This window comes from Pelophylax lessonae, assembly GCF_965119305.1.
Source record: "Pelophylax lessonae genome assembly, chromosome: 5".
Taxonomy (NCBI): Eukaryota; Metazoa; Chordata; class Amphibia; order Anura; family Ranidae; genus Pelophylax; species Pelophylax lessonae.
In genome coordinates this window covers 482,079,112-482,106,775 of record NC_138772.1, presented here as the reverse complement: position 1 = coordinate 482,106,775, position 27,664 = coordinate 482,079,112, and the positions used below count along the sequence as shown (strand labels likewise).

The 27,664-nt window shown below is 43.2% G+C and overlaps 1 protein-coding gene across 1 annotated transcript in view; it reads right to left on the bottom strand.

The window, feature by feature from the left end:
* The window catches only part of MATN2 (matrilin 2), a gene marked incomplete at its 3' end in the record, with an annotated part of 143,739 nt that overhangs the window by 11,783 nt on the left and 104,292 nt on the right, over positions 1–27,664 (bottom strand). The window contains exons 13-14 of the mRNA XM_082259007.1: positions 20,395–20,808; positions 2,565–2,717 (exon numbers count right to left, since the gene is read on the bottom strand). Of these exons, the coding sequence (XP_082115133.1) occupies positions 2,565–2,717; positions 20,395–20,808 (567 nt within the window). The remainder of the gene's footprint in view (positions 1–2,564; positions 2,718–20,394; positions 20,809–27,664) is intronic.

Below are 27,664 nucleotides of genomic sequence, written 5' to 3'. Positions count from 1 at the left end.
TTTACCACCAAGTACTAAGTCATGTTTTGCAAAGGGGTCAAATAATTATTTTACTCCTTAAAATGCAAATCAATTTATGACTTTTTGAAATGCGTTCTTCTGGATGTCTTTTTTATCAAGGAGAAAGGGTGCAGATACTAAAATATAAAAATATACAAACACAAAATCCATCTTTACCTGAGTAATCGGTTTTAAATGGGTTCATCCATCAAACATATTCCTAGAGTAGCATTGGTTGTCTTGATCCTCAATGCTTAAAGTGGTTGTAAAGGCAGAAGTTTTTTTTTTATTTTTTTTATCTTAATGCATTCTATGCATTAAGATAAAAAAAAAAAACTTCTGTGTGCAGCAGCCCTCCTCAGCCCCCCTAATACTTACCTGAGACCCATCTCGATCCAGCAATGTTGCACAAGAGATTCCACTGTCCGGGACTCTCCCCCCTGATTGGCTGAGACACACAGAGGGCGCCATTAGCTCCCGCTGCTGTCAATCAACGTCAGTGAGCCAATGAGGAGAGGGAGGGGGTGGGTACGAGCCATGGCTGAATGGACACACAGAACAGCGGCTCTGCTTTGGTGCTTACTGCAGGGGCTGGAGGAAGGGGCCAGAAGAGCTAGCGAGGTACCAGAGAAGAGGAGGATCTCTTGGCTGTTCTGCGCAAAACCACTGCTCAGCGTAGGTAAGTATAACGTTTGTTATTTTTAAACAAAAAAACAAGTTTTCAGTATTACTTTAAAGTGGGTCTATTGTCCAAAATTAGGCTGATGCCAAACAGGCGGCTCTGCTGACAATGATCCTGCTGCTGGTGATTAGTTGCAGTCACCAGTGGCAGAATTCCTAAACTCTGTCCCTATGGAATTATTCCCACGTATATACCACACCTGTGGGATCCCTGTGGAAGTTGGAAGTCCCTGGAGTAGGCATAGCTACTTTAGTAATCTCCACTTGCTTCCGGGTCCCACTGCCATGCTGCTTAGTGAGCACAGGAGTTCATTCACTCAGTAGAACATTTCACATTTTGTTTTCTCTTATGGGATGGAGATAGTATTGCCACTGTCTGCCTCTCCACCACATCTAATCAGAGAACTTTTTTCAATCATTGAGAAAATGCAAAGTGTTCTCCGAATGGCGCCGTGCTGAGCGAGGGACCTGGAAGCTAGCAGTGATCACTAAAATGGCGATGCCTCCTACAATGATTACCAGCTTTGACTGGTATCCCACAGGTATGGTATACAGTATACATACTTACAATGCTCCAAGCTGGTCCAATGTAACTATACAAAAATATCCATACCTGGAATTCCACTTTAACCATTCCGGAAGGTTTTACCCCCTTAATGACCAAGCCATTTTTTGCAATTCGGCACTGCGTTACTTTAACTAACAATTGCAAGGTCGTGCGACACTGTACCCAAATACAATTGATGTCCTTTTTTCCCACAAATAGAGCTTCCTTTTGGTGGTATTTGATCACCTGTGCGGTTTTTAGATTTTGCACCATAAACAAAAAAAGAGCGACAATTTTGAAAAAAAAAAAAAAAACACCATATTTTTTACTTTCTGCTATAAAACATTCCCAATAAAAAAAAAAAAAATCAAATACATTTTTTTTTATCAGTTTATGACAATTTGTATTCTGCTACATATTTTTGGTAAAAAAAAATCCCAAAAAGCATATTTTAATTGGTTTGCGCAAAAGTTATAGCGTTTACAAACTACGGGATAGATTTTTGGACTTTTTATTTATTTATTTATTTTTATTAGTAATGGTGGCGATCTGCGATTTTTAGCGGGACTGCAACATTGCGGCGGACAGATCGGACCCCTGACATTTTTGACACTTTTTGGGGATCAGTGACATTAATAAAGTAATCAGTGCTAAATAATATGCACTGTTACTGTATAAATGACACTGGTAGGGAAGGGGTGAATACGGAGGGTGATCAAGGGGTTAAATGTATGCCTACTTGTGTTTGCTAACTGTTGGGGGGGGGGGGGGCTCTGTGACAGGCACACAGAGATCGGTGTTTCAACACGATCTCAGTGTGCCTGTCTGACAGAAGAGCCACCTGCTTTGTTTACATAGGCAGGCAGCTCTTCTGTCAGTGTCTCTGAAGATCGCGGGAGGCTGGCGGCGATCGAGCCCGCTCCTCCTGCTCTGTGCTCTGTGTCTATGCACAGCGCGAGCGTGGCTCCGGCGGCGCGCATGCTGCTGTGACCGCGTGCACATAATTACGTAGATCTACGTGATTATATGCAGCCGAGCCACCCTGCCATAGTAAATCTGCGTGGGGGCGGTCGGCAAGTGGTTAAGAATGGACATCAACAAATCGAATGATCTGAAGGCTTGTTTCAAGGCCCTATACAACCCTGACTCCTGATGACGCTCTCACATCCCCTACTGTCATTATATAACACAGCGGTGTCCCACACAACATAAAGTACCTCTACAACAAGGAGCTGCTGGAATCCATCAAACTCTCATCAATGTCATCGCTTTGACAGGTTCACATTGGTGTGTTGTAAACTACAAAGCAATGTGGAACATCCATAATGTACAGTACCTTCGCAGATGCTGGATTTCAATTTTTCAGTGATATATCCCATGGAGCTGAAGTCGTCAGCATGAATCACATGTTTGTCATGGGGAGCTGAAGCAATTTCCCGTAACTCCTCATCAATGGCCTTGCCCACACCGACAGCGTAGATGGTAATGCCTGAGAAGGAGACAAAAAAGAATACTGCATAATGACATCATGGACATTAAATCCACAACAACCTCCGAGTGACCTGAGCCGACCACGGCTGAAAATGTATAGAGAACGATTCCACCATGATCAGATACAAGGAACATGATGTTATCTCAGAGCTGGGGCAGTTCCTACAGGTGAGGGGAGGCTGTCCACATTATTAGACACGGTAGGAACCTTAATGGATCACAGCTGGGATTTAACTTCGGAGATATGTCATGCACAGACAACTTTTCTCCCTTGTAGTTTGTCCCAAAATGTATTACAGATATTAATATAGAAACAACAATTTACACATTGCTTCACATACTGTACATTCACATTACAGTCTAAGGTTCCTATCTCACATACTAGGGCTAAATTGGATACGAGTCAATTATTCTACCAGCATGTCTTTGGAGTACCTGGAAAACACCTGCACAAGTACAGGGAGAACATGCAAACTCCATGCAGGTAGTGTCCTTGCTGGAATTCATACCGAGGACCCCAGTGCTGCAAGGCAGGAGTGCTTTCTACAGTATGTGTGCCAGCATATAACATCTGGATGTTTTTAGAAGCATTACAATGAGGCCAGCTGTACCAATTGCAGCAAAGTGTCATACCCTTTGTGGGGTGAAACATGTTGGAGTGAGACAGGCAAGACTAAACAGGTGCATCTTATAAAATTAGAATATCATCAAAAAGTTAATACATTTTCTTAAGGCCCCTTTCACACAGGCGGACCGTTCAGATCCGCCTCTCTGTTTTTTTGGCGGATCTGAACGGTCCCCCCCATGCATTCCTATGAGGCATCGGATGTCAGCAGAGACATGTCCGCTGACATCCGACCCGATCCGATCCGTCAAATCTGGACGGATGGAAACCCTATTTTCCATCCGTCCAGCGGATCGGATGAGAACGGACCGACGGTCCGTTCCCATCCGATTTCCCCCATAGAGATGCATGGGGAACTGACAGCTGTGTCTCCGCACACAGCGCGGAGACACAGCTGTCATCCTCCTGCTCAGCAGGGGATCGGCGGATGGATCTCCCGCTGAGAAAAGCGGAGTCCGTTTGACGGACTACAAGTGTAAAAGAGCCCTTAATTTTATTTTTATTGATTTTGTTATTCAAAATCTTACAGGACTCAAATATAAGAATCAGCAAAAGCATAACATATAGTAGAAGAACAGCATAGCTGTCTATGAAAGTATTAGGCAGTCAAATATAAAAGTTGGGAGAGTACATTATTGCAAATATAAAAGGAAAAAATAAAAAAAGAAGGGGAACTAAAAGGGGATAGAGGTATAAAGGAAACACCACAGAGCATGGGATGGAAAGGAGTATATACAGTATCCCACACAATTGAGTACACCCCTCACATTTTTGTAAATAGTTTATTATATCTTTTTATGTGACAACACTGAAGAAATTACACTTTGCTACAATGTAAAGTAGCGAGTGTACAGCTTGTATAACAGTGTAAATTTGCTCCCCCCTCAAAACAACTCAACACACAGCCAATAATGTCTAAACTGTTGGCAACAAAAGTGAGTACACCCCTAAGAGAAAATAGCCAAATTGGGCCCAATTAGCCATTTCCCTCCCTGTTGTCATGTGACTCGTTAGTGTTACAAAATCTCAGGTGTGAATTGGGAGCAGGTGTGTTAAATTTGGTGTTATCGCTCTCACTCTCTCATACTGGGCACTGGAAGTTCAACATGGCACCTCATGGCAAAGAACTCTCTGAGGATCTGAAAAAAATAATTGTTGCTCTACATAAAGATGGCCTAGGCTTTAAGAAGATTGCCAAGACCCTGAAACTGAGCTGCAGCACAGTGACCAAGACCATATGGCGGTTTAACAGGACAGGTTTCCACTCAGAACAGGCCTCAGCATGGTCGACCAAAGAAGTTGAGTGCACATGCTCAGCATCATATCCAGAGGTTGTCTTTGGGAAATAGACATATAAGTGCTGCCAGCATCGCTGCAGAGGTTGAAGGGGTGGGGGTCAGCCTGTCAGTGCTCAGAGCATACGCCGCACTCTGCATCAAATTGGTCTGCATGGCTGTCATCCCAGAAGGAAGCCTCTTCTAAAGATGATGCACAAGAAAGCACTCAAACAGTTTTCTGAAGGCAAGCAGACTAAGGACAAGGATTACTGGAACCATGTCCTGTGGTCTGATGAGACCAAGATAAACTTATTTGGTTCAGATGGTGTCAAGCGTGTGTGGTGTCAACCAGGTGAGGAGTACAAAGACAAGTGTGTCTTGCCTACAGTCAAGCATGGGGGTGGGAGTGTCATGGTCTGGGGTTGCATGAGTGCTGTTGGCACAGGGGAGCTACAATTCATTGAGGGAACCATGAATGCCAACATGTACGGTGACATGCTGAGGCATCGCATGATCCCCTCCCTTCGGAGACCGCAGGGCAGTATTCCAACATGATAACGACCCCAAACACACCTCCAAGACAACCACTGCCTTGCTAAAGAAGCTAATGGTAGAGGTGATGGACTGGCCAAGCATGTCTCCAGACCTAAACCCTATTGAGCATCTGTGGGGCATCTTCAAACGGAAGGTGGAGGAGCGCAAGGTCTCTAACATCCACCAGCTCCGCGATGTCAACATGGAGGAGTGGAAGAGGACTCCAGTGTCAACCTGTGAAGCTCTCGTGAACTCTATACTCAAGAGGGTTAAGGCAGTGCTGGAAAATAATGGTGGCCACACAAAATATTGACACTTTGGGACCAATATGGACATTTTTAATTAGAGGTGTACTCACTTTTTTGCAAGCGGTGTAGACATTAATGGCTGTGTGTTGAGTTTTTTTGGTATGGGACAGTAAAATTACACTGTTATAATAAAATATTTACAAAAATGTGAGGGGTGTACTCACTCACTTTTGTGAAATGCTGTATATAACAAATTGGATTCAGCTAATAGAAATTATGTCTACCTAAGGTTCTGAGAAAACCGCTTCAGGACAGTAAGTAGATTCATCCCAAACCTCCCAAATCTTATTAAACCTAGATAATGAGTCATCGGTTAATGCAGTTAAATGTTCCATTCTGCATATGTCTACAACAGTGCATACCAGTTGAGAACATGTTAGGGGTGTAGACAGCCAACTTCGTGGAATGACATGTTTAGCTGCTAATAAAACAAATGCCATCAATTTCCTGGAAGGCTTGGAGATGCCCGGAAAAGGGAGACCCAATAGATAATGTATAGGTTTTAATAGAATAGAAATATTTAAGAGACTGTGCTACATATTTTGGACATAGACCCAAAAAGGCTTAATGCTGGGACAGTCCCAAAAAATGTGATAGAGAGTGCCAACATCAGTGCCACATCCCCAACAGCTCCGGGACACCTCTGGGTTATGAGCATGTAAAATGTCTGGGGTCCTATACCAGAAAAGGAGAATTTTGAAAGCAGTCTCTTTCTGCACCACACAGTGTGATACCCTAGAAGCGGAGTCCCAGATTTTTCCCCAATCTGCTAGCGAGATAGACTGTTGAAGAATATGGGACCACTTGCTCATGTAAGAATGAGTGGATTCAGTTAAGGGGGTAGCCTCGTGGAGAATTTTATGTATGGAAGATATTAAATGAGGTTCGTATGGACCCCTGGCACATAATAATTCAAAACCAGTTGGTTTGTCTAAGGATAAAGTAGGGGATTTGGAGGAGAAAAAGTGTTTAATCTGTAAGTATGAGTTAAAAAGTGATTTCGGGATTTGATGCTTAGATTGTATATCTGCAAAGGACAAAAATTTTCGGGTCAATGGATGAACAAAATGACGCAGTTGGAAAACTCCTGCCTGAGTCCATGGGAGCATACAGCTGTAGGATAAACCATCAGGGATATCTGGATTAAATAACACATTCAAATGTGGAGGACAGGGAGAAGAGAGAGAGAGTACTTTCCAGAACAACGCTTCCAGATCATCAGGGTGAATAACATCAGGGCTAAACATAGGCTTCTCAATTGAGGTATTTGTTTATTAGAGGATGGCCATAACAGAGAACATGGATGTACAGGGGACGTAATCCCTATTTTAATTTCAGACCACCTATTCCTCTATATTGTTGGGTCTGGTGTCTCTCATCTTCCTCTTGACAATACCCCACAGATTATGGGGTTTAGGTCAAGCCAGTATCCTGGCCAATCAAGCACAGTGATACCATGATCATTAAACTAGGTATTGGTACTTTTGGCAGTGTGAGCAGAAGCAAAGTCCTGTTGGAAAATGAAATCAGAATCTCCATAAAGCTGGTCAGCAGAGGGAAGCATGGAGTGCTCTAGAATTTCCTGCTAGAGGGCTGCGCTGACTTTGGACTTGATAAAACGCAGTGGACAAACACCAGCAGATGACATGGCTCCCCAAATCATTACTGACTGTGAAAACTTCACACTGGACGGCATGCAACTTGGATTCTGTGCCTCTGCACTCTTCTTCCAGACTCTGGGACCCTAATTTTCAAATGAAATGCAAAATTTTCTACAGTCAATGATGATTTGGGGATGTCCTCTGCTGATGTTGGTCCATTGTGTTTTATCAAGTCCAAAGTCAGCACAGCCCTCTTCCAGGAAATTCTAGAGCACTTAATGCTTCCCTCTGCTGACCAGCCTTATGGAGATGCTGGTTTTATTTTCCAGCAGGACTTGGCACCTGCCCACACTGCCAAAAGTACCAATACCTGGTTTAATGATCATGGTATTACTGGGCTTGATTGGCCAGCAAACTCGTCTGACCTAAACCCCATAGAGAATCTGTGGGGTACTGTCAAGAGGAACATGAGAGACACCAGACCCAACAATGCAGAGGAGCTGAAGGCCACTATCAAAAAAACCTGGGCTTTCATAACTCCTTAGTAGGGATGATCGAACTTTTGAAAAGTTCGGTTCGACCAGAACACCCGAACTTCACGAAAGTTCGGTTCGGATTTCAGAACCCCATTGAAATCAATGGGACCCGAACTTCTGTAATCAAAAAACACCATTTTTAAGCCCTAAAACCCAATAAATGCCCCTAAAAAGTGCCTAGGGTTCTGGGTCATGCCCCAGGGACTATTAATCACACAAAAAAAAGTTCTTAAAAATTGTCATTTTTGATAAAAAAGCCAATTATTGAAAAATTAAAAAAAAAAAAAAAAAAAGAGATTTTTTTGATTTTTACTTTGGATTTAGTATCTGGGGGGTCTAAAAGGTGTGCATGTGAAGTTTCAGCTCTGTAGCATGTCCAGAACCATGAAAAAAAAAAAGATAATTTTTCAGTAGAACAGGGATGTGGTTCGGGAGCCTCCTTTAACTTTAACACCTATATGATCTTTTTTTCTGGTTCTGGACATGCTACAGAGCTGAAACTTCACAGGTACACCTTTTAGACCCCCCAGACACAAAATCACACAAAAAAAGTTCTTAAAAATTGTCATTTTTGATAAAAAAGCCAATTATTGAAAAATTAAAAAAAAAAAAAAAAAAAAAGAGATTTTTTGATTTTTACTTTGGATTTAGTATCTGGGGGGTCTAAAAGGTGTGCATGTGAAGTTTCAGGTCTGTAGCATGTCCAGAACCCCCCAAAAATTAGCATTTTCTTATAATTTTTATTAGAACAGGAATACGGCTTCTCTACGGCGCTTTTTCTTGCATTTATCGGGCATTTTTGGAGGCAGGCATGACTTTTTTTGGATTTAGTGTCTGGGGGGTCTAAAAAGTGTACCTGTGAAGTTTCAGCTCTGTAGCATGTCCAGAACCAGAAAAAAAGATAATTTTTCAGTAGAGCAGGGATGGTGGGACCCCTCTTTTACACTTATATGATCTTTTTTTGGGGTTCTGGACATGCTACAGAGCTGAAACTTCACAGGTACATCTTTTAGACCCCCCAGACACAAAATCACACAAAAAAAGTTCTTAAAAATTGTCATTTTTGATAAAAAAGCCAATTATTGAAAAATTAAAAAAAAAAAAAAAAAAAAAAAAAAGAGATTTTTTGATTTTTACTTTGGATTTAGTATCTGGGGGGTCTAAAAGGTGTGCATGTGAAGTTTCAGGTCTGTAGCATGTCCAGAACCAGAAAAAAAAAGATCGTTTGTATTAGAAAACTTTAAGCACAGGAATATGGCTTCTCTGCTGTAACACCTTGCCGGTTTAATAGCAGGCATTTTTTTGGGTTCTTTGCAGTCAGGAAAAACATCTGAACTTGTGTATAGTAGTACTGTGCACAAGTTCTGATGTTTTGCCTGCCTCCAAAATTCCCCAAAAAATGCCAGCAAAAACACACCTGGGCATTTTTTTTTTTGACGCTAGCGTTTTTTTTTTTGCATTTTTTGGGGTTCTTTTGAGGCAGGCAAAACATCTGAACATGTGTATAGGGGGGATATATAGACATATATGTCTGAATATATACCCCTAGACATATATAGGTGTGATAGTAGCAGAAATAAATGCTTGCGCTAATGAAATCATTTACAGTAATATATTTCTGCTACTATCACACCTATATATGTCTCGGGGTATATATTCAGACATATATGCCTATATATACACCCTATACACATGTTCAGATGTTTTGCCTGCCTCAAAAGAACCCCAAAAAATGCCAAAAAAAACGCTAGCGTCAAAAAAAAAATGCCCAGGTGTGTTTTTGCTGGCATTTTTTGGGGATTTTGGAGGCAGGCAAAACATCAGAACTTGTGCACAGTACCACTATACACAAGTTCAGATGTTTTTCCTGACTGCAAAGAACCCAAAAAAATGCCTGCTATTAAACCGGCAAGGTGTTACAGCAGAGAAGCCATATTCCTGTGCTTAAAGTTTTCTAATACAAACGATCTTTTTTTTTCTGGTTCTGGACATGCTACAGACCTGAAACTTCACATGCACACCTTTTAGACCCCCCAGATACTAAATCCAAAGTAAAAATGAAAAAATCTCTTTTTTTTTTTTTTTTTTTTTTTTTTTTAATTTTTCAATAATTGGCTTTTTTATCAAAAATGACAATTTTTAAGAACTTTTTTTGTGTGATTTTGTGTCTGGGGGGTCTAAAAGGTGTACCTGTGAAGTTTCAGCTCTGTAGCATGTCCAGAACCCCAAAAAAAGATCATATAAGTGTAAAAGAGGGGTCCCACCATCCCTGCTCTACTGAAAAATTATCTTTTTTTCTGGTTCTGGACATGCTACAGAGCTGAAACTTCACAGGTACACTTTTTAGACCCCCCAGACACTAAATCCAAAAAAAGTCATGCCTGCCTCCAAAAATGCCCGATAAATGCAAGAAAAAGCGCCGTAGAGAAGCCGTATTCCTGTTCTAATAAAAATTATAAGAAAATGCTAATTTTTGGGGGGTTCTGGACATGCTACAGAGCTGAAACTTCACATGTACACTTTTTAGACCCCCCAGATACTAAATCCAAAGTAAAAATCAAAAAATCTCTTTTTTTTTTTTTTTTTTTTTTTTAATTTTTCAATAATTGGCTTTTTTATCAAAAATGACAATTTTTAAGAACTTTTTTTTGTGTGATTTTGTGTCTGGGGGGTCTAAAAGGTGTACCTGTGAAGTTTCAGCTCTGTAGCATGTCCAGAACCATAAAAAAAAAAGATCGTTTGTATTAGAAAACTTTAAGCACAGGAATATGGCTTCTCTGCTGTAACACCTTGCCGGTTTAATAGCAGGCATTTTTTTGGGTTCTTTGCAGTCAGGAAAAACATCTGAACTTGTGTATAGTGGTACTGTGCACAAGTTCTGATGTTTTGCCTGCCTCCAAAACCCCCCAAAAAATGCCAGCAAAAACACACCTGGGCATTTTTTTTTTGACGCTAGCGTTTTTTTTGGCATTTTTTGGGGTTCTTTTGAGGCAGGCAAAACATCTGAACTTGTGTATAGTGGTACTGTGCACAAGTTCTGATGTTTTGCCTGCCTCCAAAACCCCCCAAAAAATGCCAGCAAAAACACACCTGGGCATTTTTTTTTTGACGCTAGCTTTTTTTTGGCATTTTTTGGGGTTCTTTTGAGGCAGGCAAAACATCTGAACTTGTGTATAGTGGTACTGTGCACAAGTTCTGATGTTTTGCCTGCCTCCAAAACCCCCCAAAAAATGCCAGCAAAAACACACCTGGGCATTTTTTTTTTTGACACTAGCGTTTTTTTGGCATTTTTTGGGGTTCTTTTGAGGCAGGCAAAACATCTGAACATGTGTATAGGGGGTATATATAGGCATATATGTCTGAATATATACCCCTAGACATATATAGGTGTGATAGTAGCAGAAATATATTACTGTAAATGATTTCATTAGCGCAAGCATTTATTTCTGCTACTATCACACCTATATATGTCTAGGGGTATATATTCAGACATATATGTCTATATATACCCCCTATACACATATTCAGATGTCATGTCTGACATCAAACATGTCCTCAAAAAAGCACTGGCAGTGGCAGCCCCTGCAGCATTAAAAAATGCTTGCTGGTGAGAAGCCACATTCCTGTCCCGAAGCAGAGAAATGATCATTTCTCTATAGCGGTCACCCTGCTATGGAAGGGTTTTGTCACCCTGCCATAGCAGTCTCTGTCAGTTAACCCTACACTACACTACGGTCCCCTGACACTTAACACTTTCCCTACAGAAACTAAATTTTTGAAGCTAACTTAAGTGTAAAGGAGCACTCTAACTACACTAGATATCCCTTTCCTCACACTAAAAATAGCTAAATGACACTTTTAAAGTAAAATTAACAGAACTGCTTCCACTCTCTTCCATGTCCAGTATAACAATGCTGGGAATATGGCGGGGGCGATCTTATATACTGGGGGGCGTATTCACTAATGATTGGTCTAGGGACCCCCTAGTCACTCCAATCACATTCCTAGCATTCTTCTGCCCCCTCAATTGGCTTTTGCTAATGGTTCTGGTCCAATCACGGGCTTTTAAAGCCCATTTCCTGAAGCATTGCATTTTGGGCGGTTCTGGTTGCCGAATTCCGAACTTTTTGGGCAAAAAGTTCTAAATTCGGCCGAACCTCGAACACCCAATGTTCGGGCCGAACCGATGGTGGACCCGAACCGTTCGATCATCCCTACTCCTTAGCAGTGCCACAGGAAGATTGCTTCCATGCCACACAGCATTAATGCAGTAATTCATGCAAAAGTAGCTCCGACAAAGTATTGAGTGCAAATTGTACTTTACATGGACATACTTTTCATTAAGCTAACATTTCTGTGTTAAAAATCAATTTTTTTTTATTGTTTTTTTCACTAACTGTAAGCCATATTTATCAAAATTAAAACAAATAAATGCTTGAAATATATCACTCTTTGTGTAACGCATCTATATAAAATGTATGTTTCACTTTTTTGAATTGAATTACTGAAATAAATTAACTTTTTGATGATATTCAAATTTATGATATTCCTCTACTTAAAAATAAATCTGGTTTTACATCCATGATGGCATTAGTGTGACGCCTGTTCATTCCTTCTCTCCGTGTAGGTAACATCTTGATTTGAACCAGGGACCCCAATGCTTCAAGGCAGAAGTGCTAACCATGAAGCCATTGTGCTGCTTTGTCAGGGCATATCTTAAAAACAGAATGTTCTGTCATTGAATGTTTTGTAGTGCATCTGCCAACATTCACAAATGCGCGTATGAAGAACACAACAGCCAATAAACAGCTGGCGAATGTCGCATTTACAGTAGGTTGTAAAAATAGCTTTTTGTGGTGTCTGGAACCCTCCATAATGCTGAGGTTGTGTTTTTACAGTTTCAGAACTGAGAAGGTTAATTTTATTTTTTTACATTTTTTTTTAGATAAAACTGATAGTCATTGGGTTCTTCTACTCCCCCATAGCTCAAGAAAGGGTGCCAGTAAGCCCCCATTCACACCTAAGAATTTTTCTGCTCATTACCTTGCACCTGACTACACCTGACTACGCATAACCCTGTTCTTTCTACTAGTCCCTGTTTACACTTGTACACTTAGTCACCCTACACTCTTTGCCCTACGTTGAAAAAAGTACATGAGCTTTATTTTAAGCATAGTCAGGCATTTTTGGCTCCATAGACTTCAATAGGAATGGCTGTAAAAGCATTTGTGTGTTTTTGCTTTGTTTCTTTTACTCCTGAAACATGATACACAAGCGCATATAATAAGCCTGGAAAATGCTTCAATATCACCAAAATCTGTTCTGCTCAGGTGTGAATGCAGGCTAAAGAAGGGCTTATGGGTTGCCTACTCTTAAGGCCCCTTTCACATGGGCACCTCTGTTAAGCGGGACCCTCCTCAGCGAGGGATCTCTCCGCTGATCCCCATTGAGCAGGGGAATGGCAGGTTCATGTCTGCTCCGCTGTGCAGAGTGGACACAGACACAGTCCCGCTCACCTCCATTGGGGAATCAGATGGAAACAGACCATCTGTCCGGTTCCATCTGATGCTATTCAAACCGATCCGCCAGATGGACAGGGAATAGGACCACCATCTGTCTGTTTTCAGTGGACAGGACCGGATAGGATGGCGGCGGGTGTCACCGGACATGTGTCTGCTGACATCCACCACTCCGTAGAAGAGACTGGAGGGTCCGATCAGGTCCATCTAAAAAACTGACAGGCAGACCTGATCGGATCACACATGTGAAAGGGGTTTTAATTCACCTTTAGAGCCGGTCCACACTAGCGCGACTTGTCAGGCGACTTGTCAGCCTGACAAGTCGCGCTCCCTCGTGGTCCATTGACCGCTATAGGACCCGTTCTAATAGGAGCGACACAAGTCGCTCCGACTTAGATAAAAGGGTCCTGTACTACTTCGGGGCGACCTCGGAGTGACTTGCATAGACTTCCATTATGTGAAGTCCCTGCAAGTCGCTCCGAAGTTGTGGTGCATGGTAATGCACAAGTCGCCCCCGAAGTAGTAAGGAGTCATGTCGCCCCAGTGTGAACCGACTCTTACTGACTTTCACAAAAAACATCAAGCATTGCAATGTCCTCAGTATATTACTTTGCAGTGCTCTGTTTTATAAAAGAATATTTACTTTTCCATCTACTGATTTCATTGCCCTCCCCATGAAGTGTTGGATGCGTGGCCCACAGAAACTCAAGAATGCTGAGAGCCACGAGAGAGAGCAGACTGCACATGTGTAGGTAGGGAATGAACCCGAGTCCTCGCCTGTCAGTTTCTGCTGCTCTGCATCCAACACTCTGTATGTCCTGCTATCTGCAGGACGGAGAGGAATATGTAGTAATATATTGAGGACAGTGTAAGGCTTGGGGATGTTTTTGGCAAAAGTCAGTTAAGGCAAACTAATCCTTTAACCAGTTTACCCAGAACACAACCACAAAACAGTTATTGAACTAAAAAAACTTTTTTTTTAATGTCCCATCATAGGTTGCAAGCACCTAGTTGATATTAGTTCTAATATCAGCAGCAATATGGCATTCTAGGACATTCTGTGAGACTCTGAATCCGGGGTTAATGGACTATACTAATACAGGACTCACAGGACAACTACATGTCTCAGTTGGTGGATTCTCCTACTAGAGAAAATGCAGTCCTGGATCTATTGATCACTAATGACCCAGACCTAATCTCGGAGGTAGGAGTCCAGGATAACCTGGGCTCTAGCAATCACAGGATGATCACATTTAGCATAAATAACAATATAATAAGGCAAGAGAGGAACATAAGAACCCTAAACTTCAGAAGGGCAAACTTTCCCAAATTGTGCTCAATGATAGAAAGGGTAAACTGGGACAAAACCTTAGGAACACCTACCACAGAGGAAAAATGGGAATGCTTTAGGAACATATTAAACAAATACATCTCGCAGTGCATTCCTATGGGAAATAAATTTAGAAGAGACAAAGCCAAACCTGGCTGGCTAAACCGTAATGTTAAAAAACTTATTAGGGGTAAAAAAATGACCTTCAAGAAATATAAATCAGAGGGCACAGTATCGGCTTTCAAGCAATACAAGGAGGCAAATAAGAAAAGTAAATACGAAATCAAAATGGCTAAAATCAACTTTGAGAGACAAATAGCGGAGGATAGTAAAAAGAACCCAAAGAAATTCTTTAGATATATCAACAGCAAAAAAACTAGGGCAGAGCATATTGCACACATAATTAACGATGACGGGAGGATGGTTACAGAGGACACTGAAAAAGCAACCGTGCTGAACGCTTTTTTCTCCTCAGTCTTTATACAGGAAAAGGAGGGGTACACTGTCCATGACTGTATGGTCAGTAGTAATACACAGGACTTGCCACTATGGCTAACAGAGGGTGAAATCAGGAAAAGGCCTGGATAAAATTAACACAAATAAATCACCAGGCCCGGATGGCGTACATCCGAGAGTACTCAAGGAACTCAGTAAGATTATATCTAGACCACTGTTCCTGATCTTTGCTGACAGTATTATGGCAGGAAATGTACCAGGGGATTGGAGGAAAGCTAACGTGATACCGATATTCAAAAAAGGGCAGAGGCATGTCCCGGGAAATTATAGGCCGGTCAGTCTGACATCGATAGTATGTAAACTTCTGTAGGGGATGATAAGGGACTAGATCGTAGAGTTTGCTATAGACAACAACATCATCAGCAGTAATCAGCACGGATTTACAAATGGGCGTTCTTGTCAAACCAATCTCTTAACATTCTACGAGGAGGTGAGCTGTGAGCTAGATAGGAGGAGACCAGTGGATGTGGTGTACTTGGATTTCGCTAAAGCGTTTGATACAGTTCCCCACAAGCGCTTAATTTATAAAATAAGGTCTGCAGGCATTGACCGCAAGGTTTGCTCTTGGATACAGAACTGGCTAAAAGGGCATGTCCAAAGGGTGGTAAAAAATAGCGCAGACTCAGGTCTGAGGTGGTAAGTGGGGTCCCCCAAGGCTTAGTGCTGGGACCAAACCTGTTCAATTTATTCATAAACAGCATTGAGGACAGGATCAGTAGTTCGATATCAGTTTTTGCAGATGACACAAAATTGGGCAGGGCAATAACTGCACAGCATGAAGCAGATATCCTACAGAATGACCTGGACAAAATAACAGAGTGGGCAATGACATGGCAAATGAGGTTTAATGAGAAGAAGTGTAAGGTTTTGCACTTGGGGACTAAAAACATAAAAGCACAATACACTTTAGGGGGGGGGGGGACCTTTGAGGGAATCATAAATGGAGAAAGATCTGGGAGTCTTGGTAGAGGATAGACTAAGCAATAGCATGCAATGTCAAGCGGCAGCTGCCAAAGCCGGCAGAATATTAGCATGCATAAAGAAAGGGATGTATTCCAGAGATAAAACTATGATCCTACCACTTTATAAAACTCTGGTCTGACCACATCTGGAGTATTCTGTCCAGTTCTGGTCGCCAATCCTCAGGAGGGATGTGTTGGAGCTGGAGAGAGTCCAGAGAAGGGCAACTAAACTAATTAGGGGATTGGAGGACCTTAATTATGAAGAGTGTCTGCAATCGCTTGATTTATTCTCCCTGGAGAAGAGACGCCTGAGAGGGGACATGATAGCAATTTATAAATACCTCAATGGTGATCTCAGCATAGAAAAAAAGCTATTCAATAGAAAGGATTGCATGAGGACTCGAGGGCATACAATGCGATTAGAGGAGAAGCGTTTTAACCTCAGGCAACGCAGGGGGTTCTTTACTGTTAGGGCTACAAGATTGTGGAATTCTCTACCACAGGAGGTGGTTTCTGTGGGAAGTATGGTTGCTTTCAAAAGACTCTTGGACGTACATCTCAAGGATCAGAACATTCAGGGATATGAGAGATGATTACGGCCACACACACCTACAAAGGTTGAACTGGATGGATTTTTGTCTTTATTCAACCTCAACTACTATGTAACTAAAACAAAAAAAAAAAAAATTCCATGTGTGTGCCTAAATAGAAGCCATGGCTGCTAATGAATTTGTTGACTGGCAGCATAATTCTAAAAGCAGGGCCTGCAGTTCTCAAGCACCCCAGTAGTTCTGAAAACTGAATTGAATCTATAAGCAAATGCTGATTTTCCAGCTTTCCTATCAGCAAGGCATGCCTCCCTATGAGTTACTTCAAGGAGTGAGTAAAAGGCACCGGAAGCCTGGAGTTTGGCTGAATTATGTCATCCAGCAGGACGATGTAAATAAATAGAATATGAATATTGGCAGCTTCTTCACACTGAAAGATTCCCACATCTACCTTGGGTTGTGAATGAGATTGGTAAATCTAGAATTGAAAATTCATAATACTGAAGTCCAGGTCTGGACTGGCCATAGCAGGGTTGATTGTGCCAACAAGAATTGGCTAATGCAGAGGTCCCCAACCCCTGTTGATAACCAGGCCACACAGCGGGAGGTAAGCCGCGACCTAGGTCTGGACAGGGTTACCACGGACCATGGTTGCCGCTCACCTCCCACTATGCGGCCATGCCTATGTCTCCTCTCCCGGTTCTCCCACCCCACCCCATCAACTATATCATCCTATGAGCAGAGCAGGGGGCTTGGTAATATGATCAATTTCTGCAGCCCCCCTCCGTCCCCTGCCCTGCTGATAGGATGACATTGTTGGTGGGGCAGGAGACCTGGGAGAGACCACACAGGCTAAATACGGCCTCTGCTGTGCCAAAGGTAGGACTGTGCAAGAGAGTAAAAGGGGGCACTGTGATTGAAGACAAAAGGGGGGGCATGACTGCAAGGGGCACTGTGATGGGGGGCTGTGATTGCAAGGGGCACTGTAAAGTAATTGGAACTGCACTGTAAAGGGGCACTGTAAGCATTCAAATAGGGTTATTGCCGTTTTGCCGACAGAAAAAAAAAAAGGTGCTGATAATGACATGCTGTGTTCCATTGACTACAATGCAAAACCACGTACCATTGACTACAATGCAAAACCACGTACCACTGACTTCAATGCAAAATCGCGTCCCCATTGACTTCAATGTAAAATTGCGTCCTTTTGACTTCAATGCAAAAATCTCGTCCTATTGACTTCAATGTAAAATGTCCCCTATTGACTGCAATACAAAATTGACTTCAATGCAAAGTCGCGTCCCATTGACTTCAATCCAAAAACGCCCCCTATTGAATGGAAAGTAAAATCGCATCCCATTGATTTCAGTGCAAAATCTTGTTTCATTGACTTCACCGCAAAATGCCCCCTATTAACTGCAGTGCAAAATCGCGTCCCAATGACTTCAATGCAAAAATGAAACCCCCCCCCCCCCCCGCTGACTTCAATGCAAAATCGTGTTCCATTGACTTCAATGCAAACTCACGTCCTATTGACTTGAATGCAAAAACACATTTTTTTTTAAAAAACTCTGTTTTGATTTTCGCCCAAATGCATCCTGAATTTTCGGTTTCGGCACTGGAACTTTTATTTCAGTGCACCACTATGGATAATCACTAAAGGGATCATTGACTTTATGGTATGTGAATACAATTACAATAGGAAGAGCACAAGGGTGAAATGTGGAAATCGCATCAAAACATACTTTCAGATAATTACTACAATAATTAATGTAGTCTCCTAAAACGCTCTAGAGTTTCCCTTAAATAGACATCTTTTTGTACTTTCTACCAACCATCACAAAATATTTTTGCCTTACAAGTTCACTTTCCTGGAGCAGCCGAGTGAGATGATGAACGCTATAATTTTCCATTCCAGGCGGCAGGCAGTGAGACGAGACTGCACTGTATGTCATCATTAATCTACCGTTGCCCTTGTGGGGAAAATCCTTATTCAAAGAGTATGGCTGTCATCTTACAGGATCCTCATGAATTTTGTGCTGTACCTTGAAGTAGGATTGGAGGTCAGATTTTTCTGGAGGTCACAGGTTGTATCCTTGTTCTAAGTCAGCTAGGTAGTGAGGATCAGCATGGCAGCCCTGGAGCCTGCACCCCTTAAAAACAAGTCAGCAGAGATGGCTCCCATTTGTCTATCCTCAGCATTTTTGTCACCAGGGTACAGGGCCGCTGATATGGGGGGACCACCAGCCCTCTTGTAGGGGGCCCGAGCACACAGGGGGGCCCACACAGAGAGGGGGATCAGTGATGGACAACAAATACAGAAATCTTCCTCCAGCACCTGAATCTGATCTGTCCCTCTCCCTGCTATCAGCTTTTATCTGTTGAGAAAGAGACAGTCGTCCCTCCCTAATCCCCCTCCCTTGTTTGGCCCCCCCTCCCAGCACTTATCTCTGCTCAGGAATTTATTTGTAAATTGTAACTTTGTTTCTCTCTCTCTGTCTCTCTGATCACTGAGCTCCAACTGCCCAGCCTGTATATTTTTCTCATCTTCTTTTTTATTTAACATAGTTTTTTTTTTTTTATATTTAGCAGGAATTATGCGAGTTATGTTATAGTTGTGTCTGCTAATAGTGATTTTGTTGTCATTTTAGCTAAATATATATTTAATATTTTCTTGGGGGGGGCCCTGCCAGGTAGTCTGTACGGGGCCCTGCGATTTCTAACAGCAGCCCTGCCAGTGTAGAAAGGATTATGTGGAACCCTTGTGCCCAACCTGTGACCTAGGGGCCACATGTGTCTTTTTGGCACTAATTGTGCGGCCCTCTGCACCACTGCGAAAAATATTCCTTAATTTTATTACCTAGTGAGTCCTTAGAAAACCACCGCTCCAAGCCTTCATTGCTGCAAATCTGTTGGGTCCTGGTCTTGGAAACCACCCATGTTCCGTGTGAATGTACTGACAAAGAAAGAGAAGCTGCACACTGATGACATCACTCAGGTCAATAAGGTTATTGGACCATAATAGTAATGAGATGCCCCCTCTGACAAGTTTCATAGAGAAGATACTTAAATCCATGCGGGTGAAACATGTGAGAGAGGGATGGTCCCCAGATGGGGAATAGTTGCATCGTGGGTATGGCCAAATTTACCTTACTGAGCCCAGTGACATCATTCGCCTGCCAGTAAACAAAAGATATTCTTTAAAATATCTTTGTATACTTCTTTCACACTCTTACTTTTTTCTGTGCTGTCTGTTTCTCCCTTTTTAAGGTTTTTTTTTCTCTCTGATCTCTTTTTTTTGGATCTTGATAAGAGAAATAATAAAATGGCACAATATTTTTTTAAAGTGGTTGTAAAGTCTAATTTTTTATTTTCTTAAAATAAAAAATAAGTTAAACTTATCTTCTCTGTGCAAGGGTATTGCATAGAACGGCCTCTTAGCTCCTCTACTGGGGTCCCCCGCCAGTGCTCTGCTCTGCCTATTCTCCGTGTGCCACTATAGGAAGCCACTTCTAATGGTGGCACATGTGCAGGTTGGCTCCCAAACCAGGCTGTGTGCAACCATAGACACACACAGTGTGACTTGGGCCTGCCCCAAGCTCCCTACTCACAGGATTTGACTGACAGCAGCAGGAGCTATTGGCTCCTGCTGCTCTCAGCCAAGCCTATGAGAGAGGGGAGCAGCAGACGGGCACAGCACTGGATCAATACAGGACTCAGGTAAGTATTTAGGAAGGGATGATGGAGAAACACAGGAGAGCCACTCTGCCGCCGTACTCATATGAGAGGCTGTTGGCAAGTACATATAGCCCTGACTGTAGCTACATCAGCAAACTGTGGGAAAATAGATAAAAAATACTAAATCATACTAAAGACAACATAGTCGTTCATGAAAGAAAAGCTATATTAGCTATATTACCACTCTGTTTCGCTCTGCTTGCCCAGTCGGCTACTTCATCCTGTGCTCGTCCATCGGTAAACACAATGGCCACTCTGGGGACACCCAAGGAGCGTCGCCTGGCACCCTGGACCTCCGTGAAGCTTTTCTCATACATGAGTTTCAGGGCCAGTCCCGTCATGGAGCCTCTGCCCATATATTTCATCTGGGAGACGGCTTTCTTCATTTCTTTGGCTGAGCTGTACTGAGCCATGGTGAACTCTGTGCGGACATGGGTTGAATACTGGACCAAGCCCACACGGGCAGCTTTCTGTGAGACCTCTAGTGAGTCTATTATTCCATTTACAAACTGTTTTACTATTTCAAAATTGTCTTCGCCAAGGCTCTTCGATCCGTCAATGACAAATACTAAGTCCACAGGTCCTTCTCCACACCCTGGAAAAATCAGAAGGCAAATTATTGATCTATTTTTTAAATGTACATCTCAAGCCTTCTAAATACATGCTTGTTTACAGTATTTGCTTTACTATTTGTAATGAAGTATTTTGTTTGGCTATTGTTTAGTAAGTGCAATATCATAACCTCCCACTAGAGTGTGCTGCTGAGACACGTATCAAGCCAGAGATCCTTTATTACGCAGCTAAACTCACTTAGTCAAAGATCTGAGCAAATGTCTATGGTTAACGCACTGTGATAGCAATCAATGATATCATTCTTTTTTCATTTCACAAGCCGATATTCATGGTTTTTTCACATTTACATACAGATCAAACTGTCCAGCAAAGGTGACAATGACAGGGGTTGGGACAAACCAACACGCTACCAGAGGTGATTTATTTATTTTATTGATTATAGGTACTTATATAGCACAGTTACATCACTCCCTGCCCGCAAGGAGCTTACAATCTAAGGTTCCTAGCCCACATTCATACATACACATAATAGGGCCAATTTAGAAATTATCATTATTATTATTAACCACTTGCCGACTGCTCACAGTATATTTACTGCGGCAGTCAGCCCCTCACAGACAGAGCGACGTAGGTCTACGTCGCTAGCCTGTGAGGGTCTCAGGAGCGAGCGCGCGCCGCCGGAGGCACGCTCCCGCGCGGTCACGGACCCCCCCCCCCCCCCCGCGCGTGTGACTCGCGATCGTCGGTGGAGAGGGAGAAAGGCAGGCGGCTAATGTAAACGAGCCGCCTGTCGTTCTCCCCGGTGTATGAATGATGATCATACGGTTCTACTATGTAGAACCGTTGATCACTGTTCATACATCTCAAGCCACAGCCAATCACAGTTAGAATCACGCCCCTAGGGACACACATAGCCCCTCCCTCTCAAAAAAAGTTAACCCCTTCACTGCCAGTGTAATCTGCCAGTGTAATTTTACAGTAACAGTGCATATTTATAGCACTGATTACTGTAGAAATGTCACTGGTAACCCAAAAAGTGTCAAAAATGTCAGTCAAGGCTCCGATCTGTCCGCCGCAATGTTGCAGTACCGCAAAAAAAATCGCAGATCGCCGCCATTACACGTTAAAAAAAAACAACAAAAATTACAAAAATCTTTCCCTTTGTTAGTAAACGCGATAACATTTGCGCAAACCAATCAAAATACGCTTTTTGCGATTTTTTTTACCAAACATATGTAGCATAAAACAAATTGGCCGAAAATGTTAAAAATTTTGATTTTTAAATTTTTTTTGGGGAATTTCATATAAAAAATTTGAAAAATATTGTTATTTTTGCAAAATTGACGCTCTTTTTTTGTTTATAGCGCATGATCAAAAAAATCGCACAGGTGATCAAATACCACCAAAAGAAAGCTCTGTTTGTGGGAATAAAGGACGCCAAATTTGTTTAGGTACAGCGTCGCACGACCGTGCAATTGTCCGTTAAAGTCACGCAGTGCCGAATCGCAAAAAAAAACCCTGGTCAGGAAGGGGGTAAAATCTTCCGGGGCTTAAGTGGTTAATATAATACAGGATGAGCCAATTAACCTACCAGCAGTGATTAGCAATGGTTTAAAAAAATAAATTAAATATTGGGCCGTTAAAGCAGAACTAAAGTTAACAAATTAAAAATGTGCATGTTATGGATCTTCTGCAATAAAACAATTATACCTGCCTGTTCACAATAGTTTATAGAATGTACACTGAGATGCGCAATACGTCCTCAGCACACCTTGGCACCAGAATGAATAAACTTCCAAGCGCATGCGCAAGAGTTACATCAATCAAGAAGGTAAAGACCCGGCATCTGGAAGTAACTGGGGAGATGTCGGCATCGACAAAGGACTCCACACACATTGCATTGTTGGAGCAGAGGTAGGTATTTGCAGAGTTTAGTTTCGGCTTTAAAGGATTGGTGAAATCTGGCATTGCAGACCAACCTTGTAAAACATTCCTACATGTTGAAACCATTTTCAAATTTCTGGTTGGATTTTCATCCATTAACGACTTCCACCTATAACAGCAGGAGAGTTCCAATTTTTAGGGACTCTGAGGAGATCTCTTTATGCTGCACAGAAAGGATTCCAATAAAATCGTAATTTTCTAAGCCCCTTTCACACAGGCTTCAATCTATTTTTCTGCCAAAACACTGCTGCCAGGAGGAAAAGCATTTAGGAGAGATAGCAAAACGTCCTGTGTGCATGAGGCCTAAAACTGAACTTGAGGCGGATAGAACATACACAGATTAACCGGTTGCCGACTGCCGCAAGTACATATACTGCGGCGGTCAGCCCCGGCCAGGCAAAGTGACGTACCGGTATGTCACTATCCTGTCACTAGTTTGTGAGCCAATAGCGGTCAGTGGAGAGGGAGAAAGGCAGGCGGCTAATGTAAACAAGCCGCCTGTCATTCTCCCCTGTGTAGGAATAGTGATCATACGGTTCTACTATGTAGGACCGTTGATCACTGTTCCTACACCAGTAGCCATGTCCAATCACAGTTAGAAGCACGCCCCTAGGGACACACTTAACCCCTCCTTCCCCAATAAAGTTAAACCCCTTCCCGGTCATTTTGCAGTAACAGTGCATATATATATCGCACTGATTACTGTAGTAATGTCACTGGCAACCCCAAAAGTGTCAAAAATGTCAGTCAAGGGTCTGATCTGTCTGCCGCAATGTCGCAGTACCGCAAAAAAAAAATCGCAGATTGCCGCCATTACGTGTTAAAAGAAAAACACCAAAAATCACAAAAATCATTCCCTTTGTTAGTAAACGCAATAACTTGCGCAAACCAATCAAAATACCCTTTTTGCGATTTTTTTTTTTTTTTAACAAATATATGTAGCATAAAACAAATTGGCCGAAAATGTTAAAAAAATTTTGATTTTTACATTTTTTTGGGGGAATTTCATATAAAAAATTTGAAAAATATTGTTATTTTTGCAAAATTGACGCTCTCTTTTTGTTTATAGCGCAAAAAGTAAAAATCGCACAGGTGATCAAATACCACCAAAAGAAAGCTCTGTTTGTGGGAAAAAAAGAACGTCAAATTCGTTTAGGTACAGCATCGCACGACTGCGCAATTGTCCGTTAAATTCAAGCAGTGCCGAATCGCAAAAAAAACCCTGGTCAGGAAGGGGGTAAAATCTTCCGGGGCTTAAGTGGTTAATGCAAAGCTGTATTCATGAATACATCATTAAATACATTTTTTTCTTAAATACGTGCAGTGCGGTATCTGATAACTGGATTCAGCCTCTTGTAATCTCTGTACAGCAGAGCTCAGACAGGGAGAAGGAAAAGCAGCACAGGGAGCCAATCGGTGGTGCTGCAGTGCTTTTATGCCGACAAGGAGCATGCTGATTGAAAAGGAGAGCAGAGTGACAGAGAGGTGAGCTCTTCAGTCCAGTCACAGGCTGGGGAGGGACAAGACCTCTGTTAGTTAACTCCAGCAGAGAAAATCAGGTGCTTCGCCAGCCAGACAAGGCTGATTGGTGTGTCTGAGCCGAGGACAGAAATACAATCCTTTGGCAGGTAAAGCAGCTCCCATGTGTGCTTTTTATTTGTATATTCAGCTGGTTTCCTGACAGTCTTGCTGGGAAGGAAAAAGAGTAACAGAAGAGCTGATATACCGTACACCAGAGGATGCTGCTCCAGGCGCTCTCCCTCTCTGTACAGTACCGCTCCTCAATTTCTCTGCACGGTGTAGCTCTCATTTTCTCCTCTCTCTGCCTAATTATGTTTTTTCCACTCACTGCACTTGTAAACACAGAAGACTGAATACAGATAAAGCCTAAAGTGGTCCATCTAAAATGATAATGTAGGTATGCATACAAATATAAGAAAATACAAGTGAAGCACAAGTCGCTGATGTGCCACCATTTCCATGTACATTTAGAAGGAAAAATAATGAAAAACAACTTTACTAATTGCCACGTTACCCCAAAAATGAAGTGGGCACTTCACAAAATAACCTTTCAAAAATGTATTAAGAACATTTCTGCATAAAAACATTTAAATACAATTTGTTGATGGGGACAAGGGTCTCTTCCCCACAACACTTAAAGCGGAGTTCCGGCCTCAAATACCTTTTTTAACTAAAAATACCCCTATAATACTAATCCATCGACCTTTACAGAACCGCTATTCTCATACTTACAAGGTGTACGGTATTGGATTTTAGTCAAAAACTGAATTTTTGTAAAATCTTACCTGTAAAATTCCTTTCTCTGAGTCCTCCGACAGTCATCACTAATGGGGTTATTGACCTTTGCTCCGTAGGAGTAGCTAGGCAACAGAATATATTAATATCAAAGCTTTTAGCATATCCCACCCCCAGGGGGTGGTACCCTCAGTCAATACCTCCCTGCTTCCTGTAATTCCAACTCAGTTTCAGTAGCATAGCAGTAGAGTACATAAACAAACCCCAAAAGAGGGGCAGGGGCGGCGACTGTCGGAAGGCTTAAGAAAAAGGAATTTTACAGGTAAGATTTTACAAAAATTCCGTTTTCTCTTACGTCCTCCGACAGTCGCCGCCTCTTCATATTCATCACTAATGGGGACGTCCCATAGCAGTGTAGACATGAGGGGTGGGAAAAAAGCAGCCACGCCCAAAGCAACGCAGTACCCACATCAGAGAAAGGAACCTTACCAAGGTAAGAAAACCAACTGGGCAACAGGAAAAAGTGCTCAACAGGAGCAACAACCCAGGAAGAAACAAGTAACCTAGGGATAAAAACATCCCAAACAGCCAAGGACCCAAAATAAGGGACCCTAAGGCACTGCCAAATTAAGAACTTTGCGGCCAAAGGAAGCATCTGCTGATGCCTGAACATCCACCTTGTAGAATTTGGAGAAGGTATGAACGGACGACCAAGTCGCCGCCTTACACACCTGGGCCACAGAAGCCCGATGATGACAGGCCCAAGACGTACTCAGAGATCTGGTAGAGTGCGCCTTCACAGGGAAGGGAGGAACCTTCCCCCTTTAAAGCATAGGCCTGCTCAATGGTCTGTCTGATCCATTTGGCGATGGTAGAAGCCGACGCCGCCATGCCCTTCCGAGGTGCCTCTGGAAGGACGAATAGAGAATCCGACTTGCGAAAGGATTTTGTCGATGACAGGTAAACCCTGATCGCCCGAACAACATCCAAGGAATGCAAAGCCACCTCCTTCGGATGTTTAGGCTTCGCACAAAGCGAAGGCAAGACAATGTCCTCATTGAGATGAAACTCCGAGATCCTTTTTGGAAGAAAAGACGGGTTAGGTCGCAAGACCACCTTATCCAAGTGAATCACCAAATATGGAGACCTGCAGGACAAAGCTGCCAGCTCCGACACTCTGCGAGCCGAAGTGATCGCCACCAAAAAAGCGACCTTCTTGGACAACAGAGGCAACAAGATCTCCCTGATCTTTTCAAAGGGAGCATGTTGCAACACGGACAGAACAAGGTCCAAGTCCCATGGAGGCAAGGGTTCCCTCCTAGGAGGGACCAGGTGTCGCACCCCTTGAACAAAGGTGCTGACCAAAGAGTTAGACGCCACAGGACGTTGAAAGAGAACGGCCAGCGCAGAAATCTGACCCTTAATCGTGGCCAACGCCAAACGCTGGTCCACGCCCGTTTGAAGGAAAGCCAACACTCTCGATACCGAGTATGAGCGAGGGGAATACCCCCTGGACTCACACCAGGCAAAATACGCCTTCCAAGTACGGTAGTAAACTTTCCCCGAAGAGGCCTTTCTAGCCTTGATCAAAGTGGGAATGACCTCAGGGGAGAGCCCCCTATCGTTCAGGACCTGGTTTTCAACAGCCAGGCCGTTAAAGCCAGCGACTGTAAAGCAGGATGGAATATCGGCCCTTGAGACAGGAGATCTTCTCGAAGAGGCAGACGCCACGGAGCGTCAACTGCCAGATTCACGAGGTCTGCGTACCAAGACCGGCGAGGCCAGTCTGGCGCCACCAGAATCACTGTGTGCGGTTCCGAGGCTAACCTGCGAAGGAACCTGGATAGCAGCTGAATCGGTGGAAAGGCATACATCAGACGATACTGACGCCAGGGCGCCACTAACGCGTCTGATGCGTCTGCCCGAGGATCGCTCGTCCTTGCCACGAACCTTTCCACCTTGTTGTTTAGATGAGACGCGAACAGGTCCACATCTGGAAGACCCCACTTCACGCACAACATCTGGAAGACATCCGGGTGAAGGGACCATTCCACCTGGTCCAAGGTCTGGCGACTCAGATAATCCGCCTGCCAGTTCTCCACCCCCGGAATGTGAACTGCCGTTATCGCCGGGACGTGTGTCTCGGCCCAAGACAGAATGACGGCTACTTCCCGAGCCGCGCGGGCACTCCTGGTGCCCCCTTGGTGGTTGATGTAGGCCACCGCTGTGGCATTGTCCGTCTGCACCCGAACCGGACGGCCCTGAAGCCTGTCCGTCCAACGCAGAAGGCAGAGATTTATCGCTCGCAATTCCAGAATGTTGATCGAAAGGGAGGATTCCTCCTCCGACCAAGTTCCCTGGGCGGACAGAACGCCCAGAACACCACCCCAGCCCGACAGGCTGGCATCCGTGGTGATCACCGTCCACGACAAGGGACGAAAGGACTTGCCCCCCGACACCGCCGGGGACTGGAGCCACCACAGAAGATCCCTTCTGGTGCGTTGGCTCAATGAGATCCTCAGATCCAGGGACTGCGGACGCCCGTCCCACTTGGCCAGGATCTCCGCCTGAAGATCCCGCGTGTGAAACTGGGCGAAGGGAATCGCCTCGAAAGCCGAGACCATCAATCCCAGACACCTCATACACGTCCGGAGGGACGAGCACTGATTGTCCCTGAG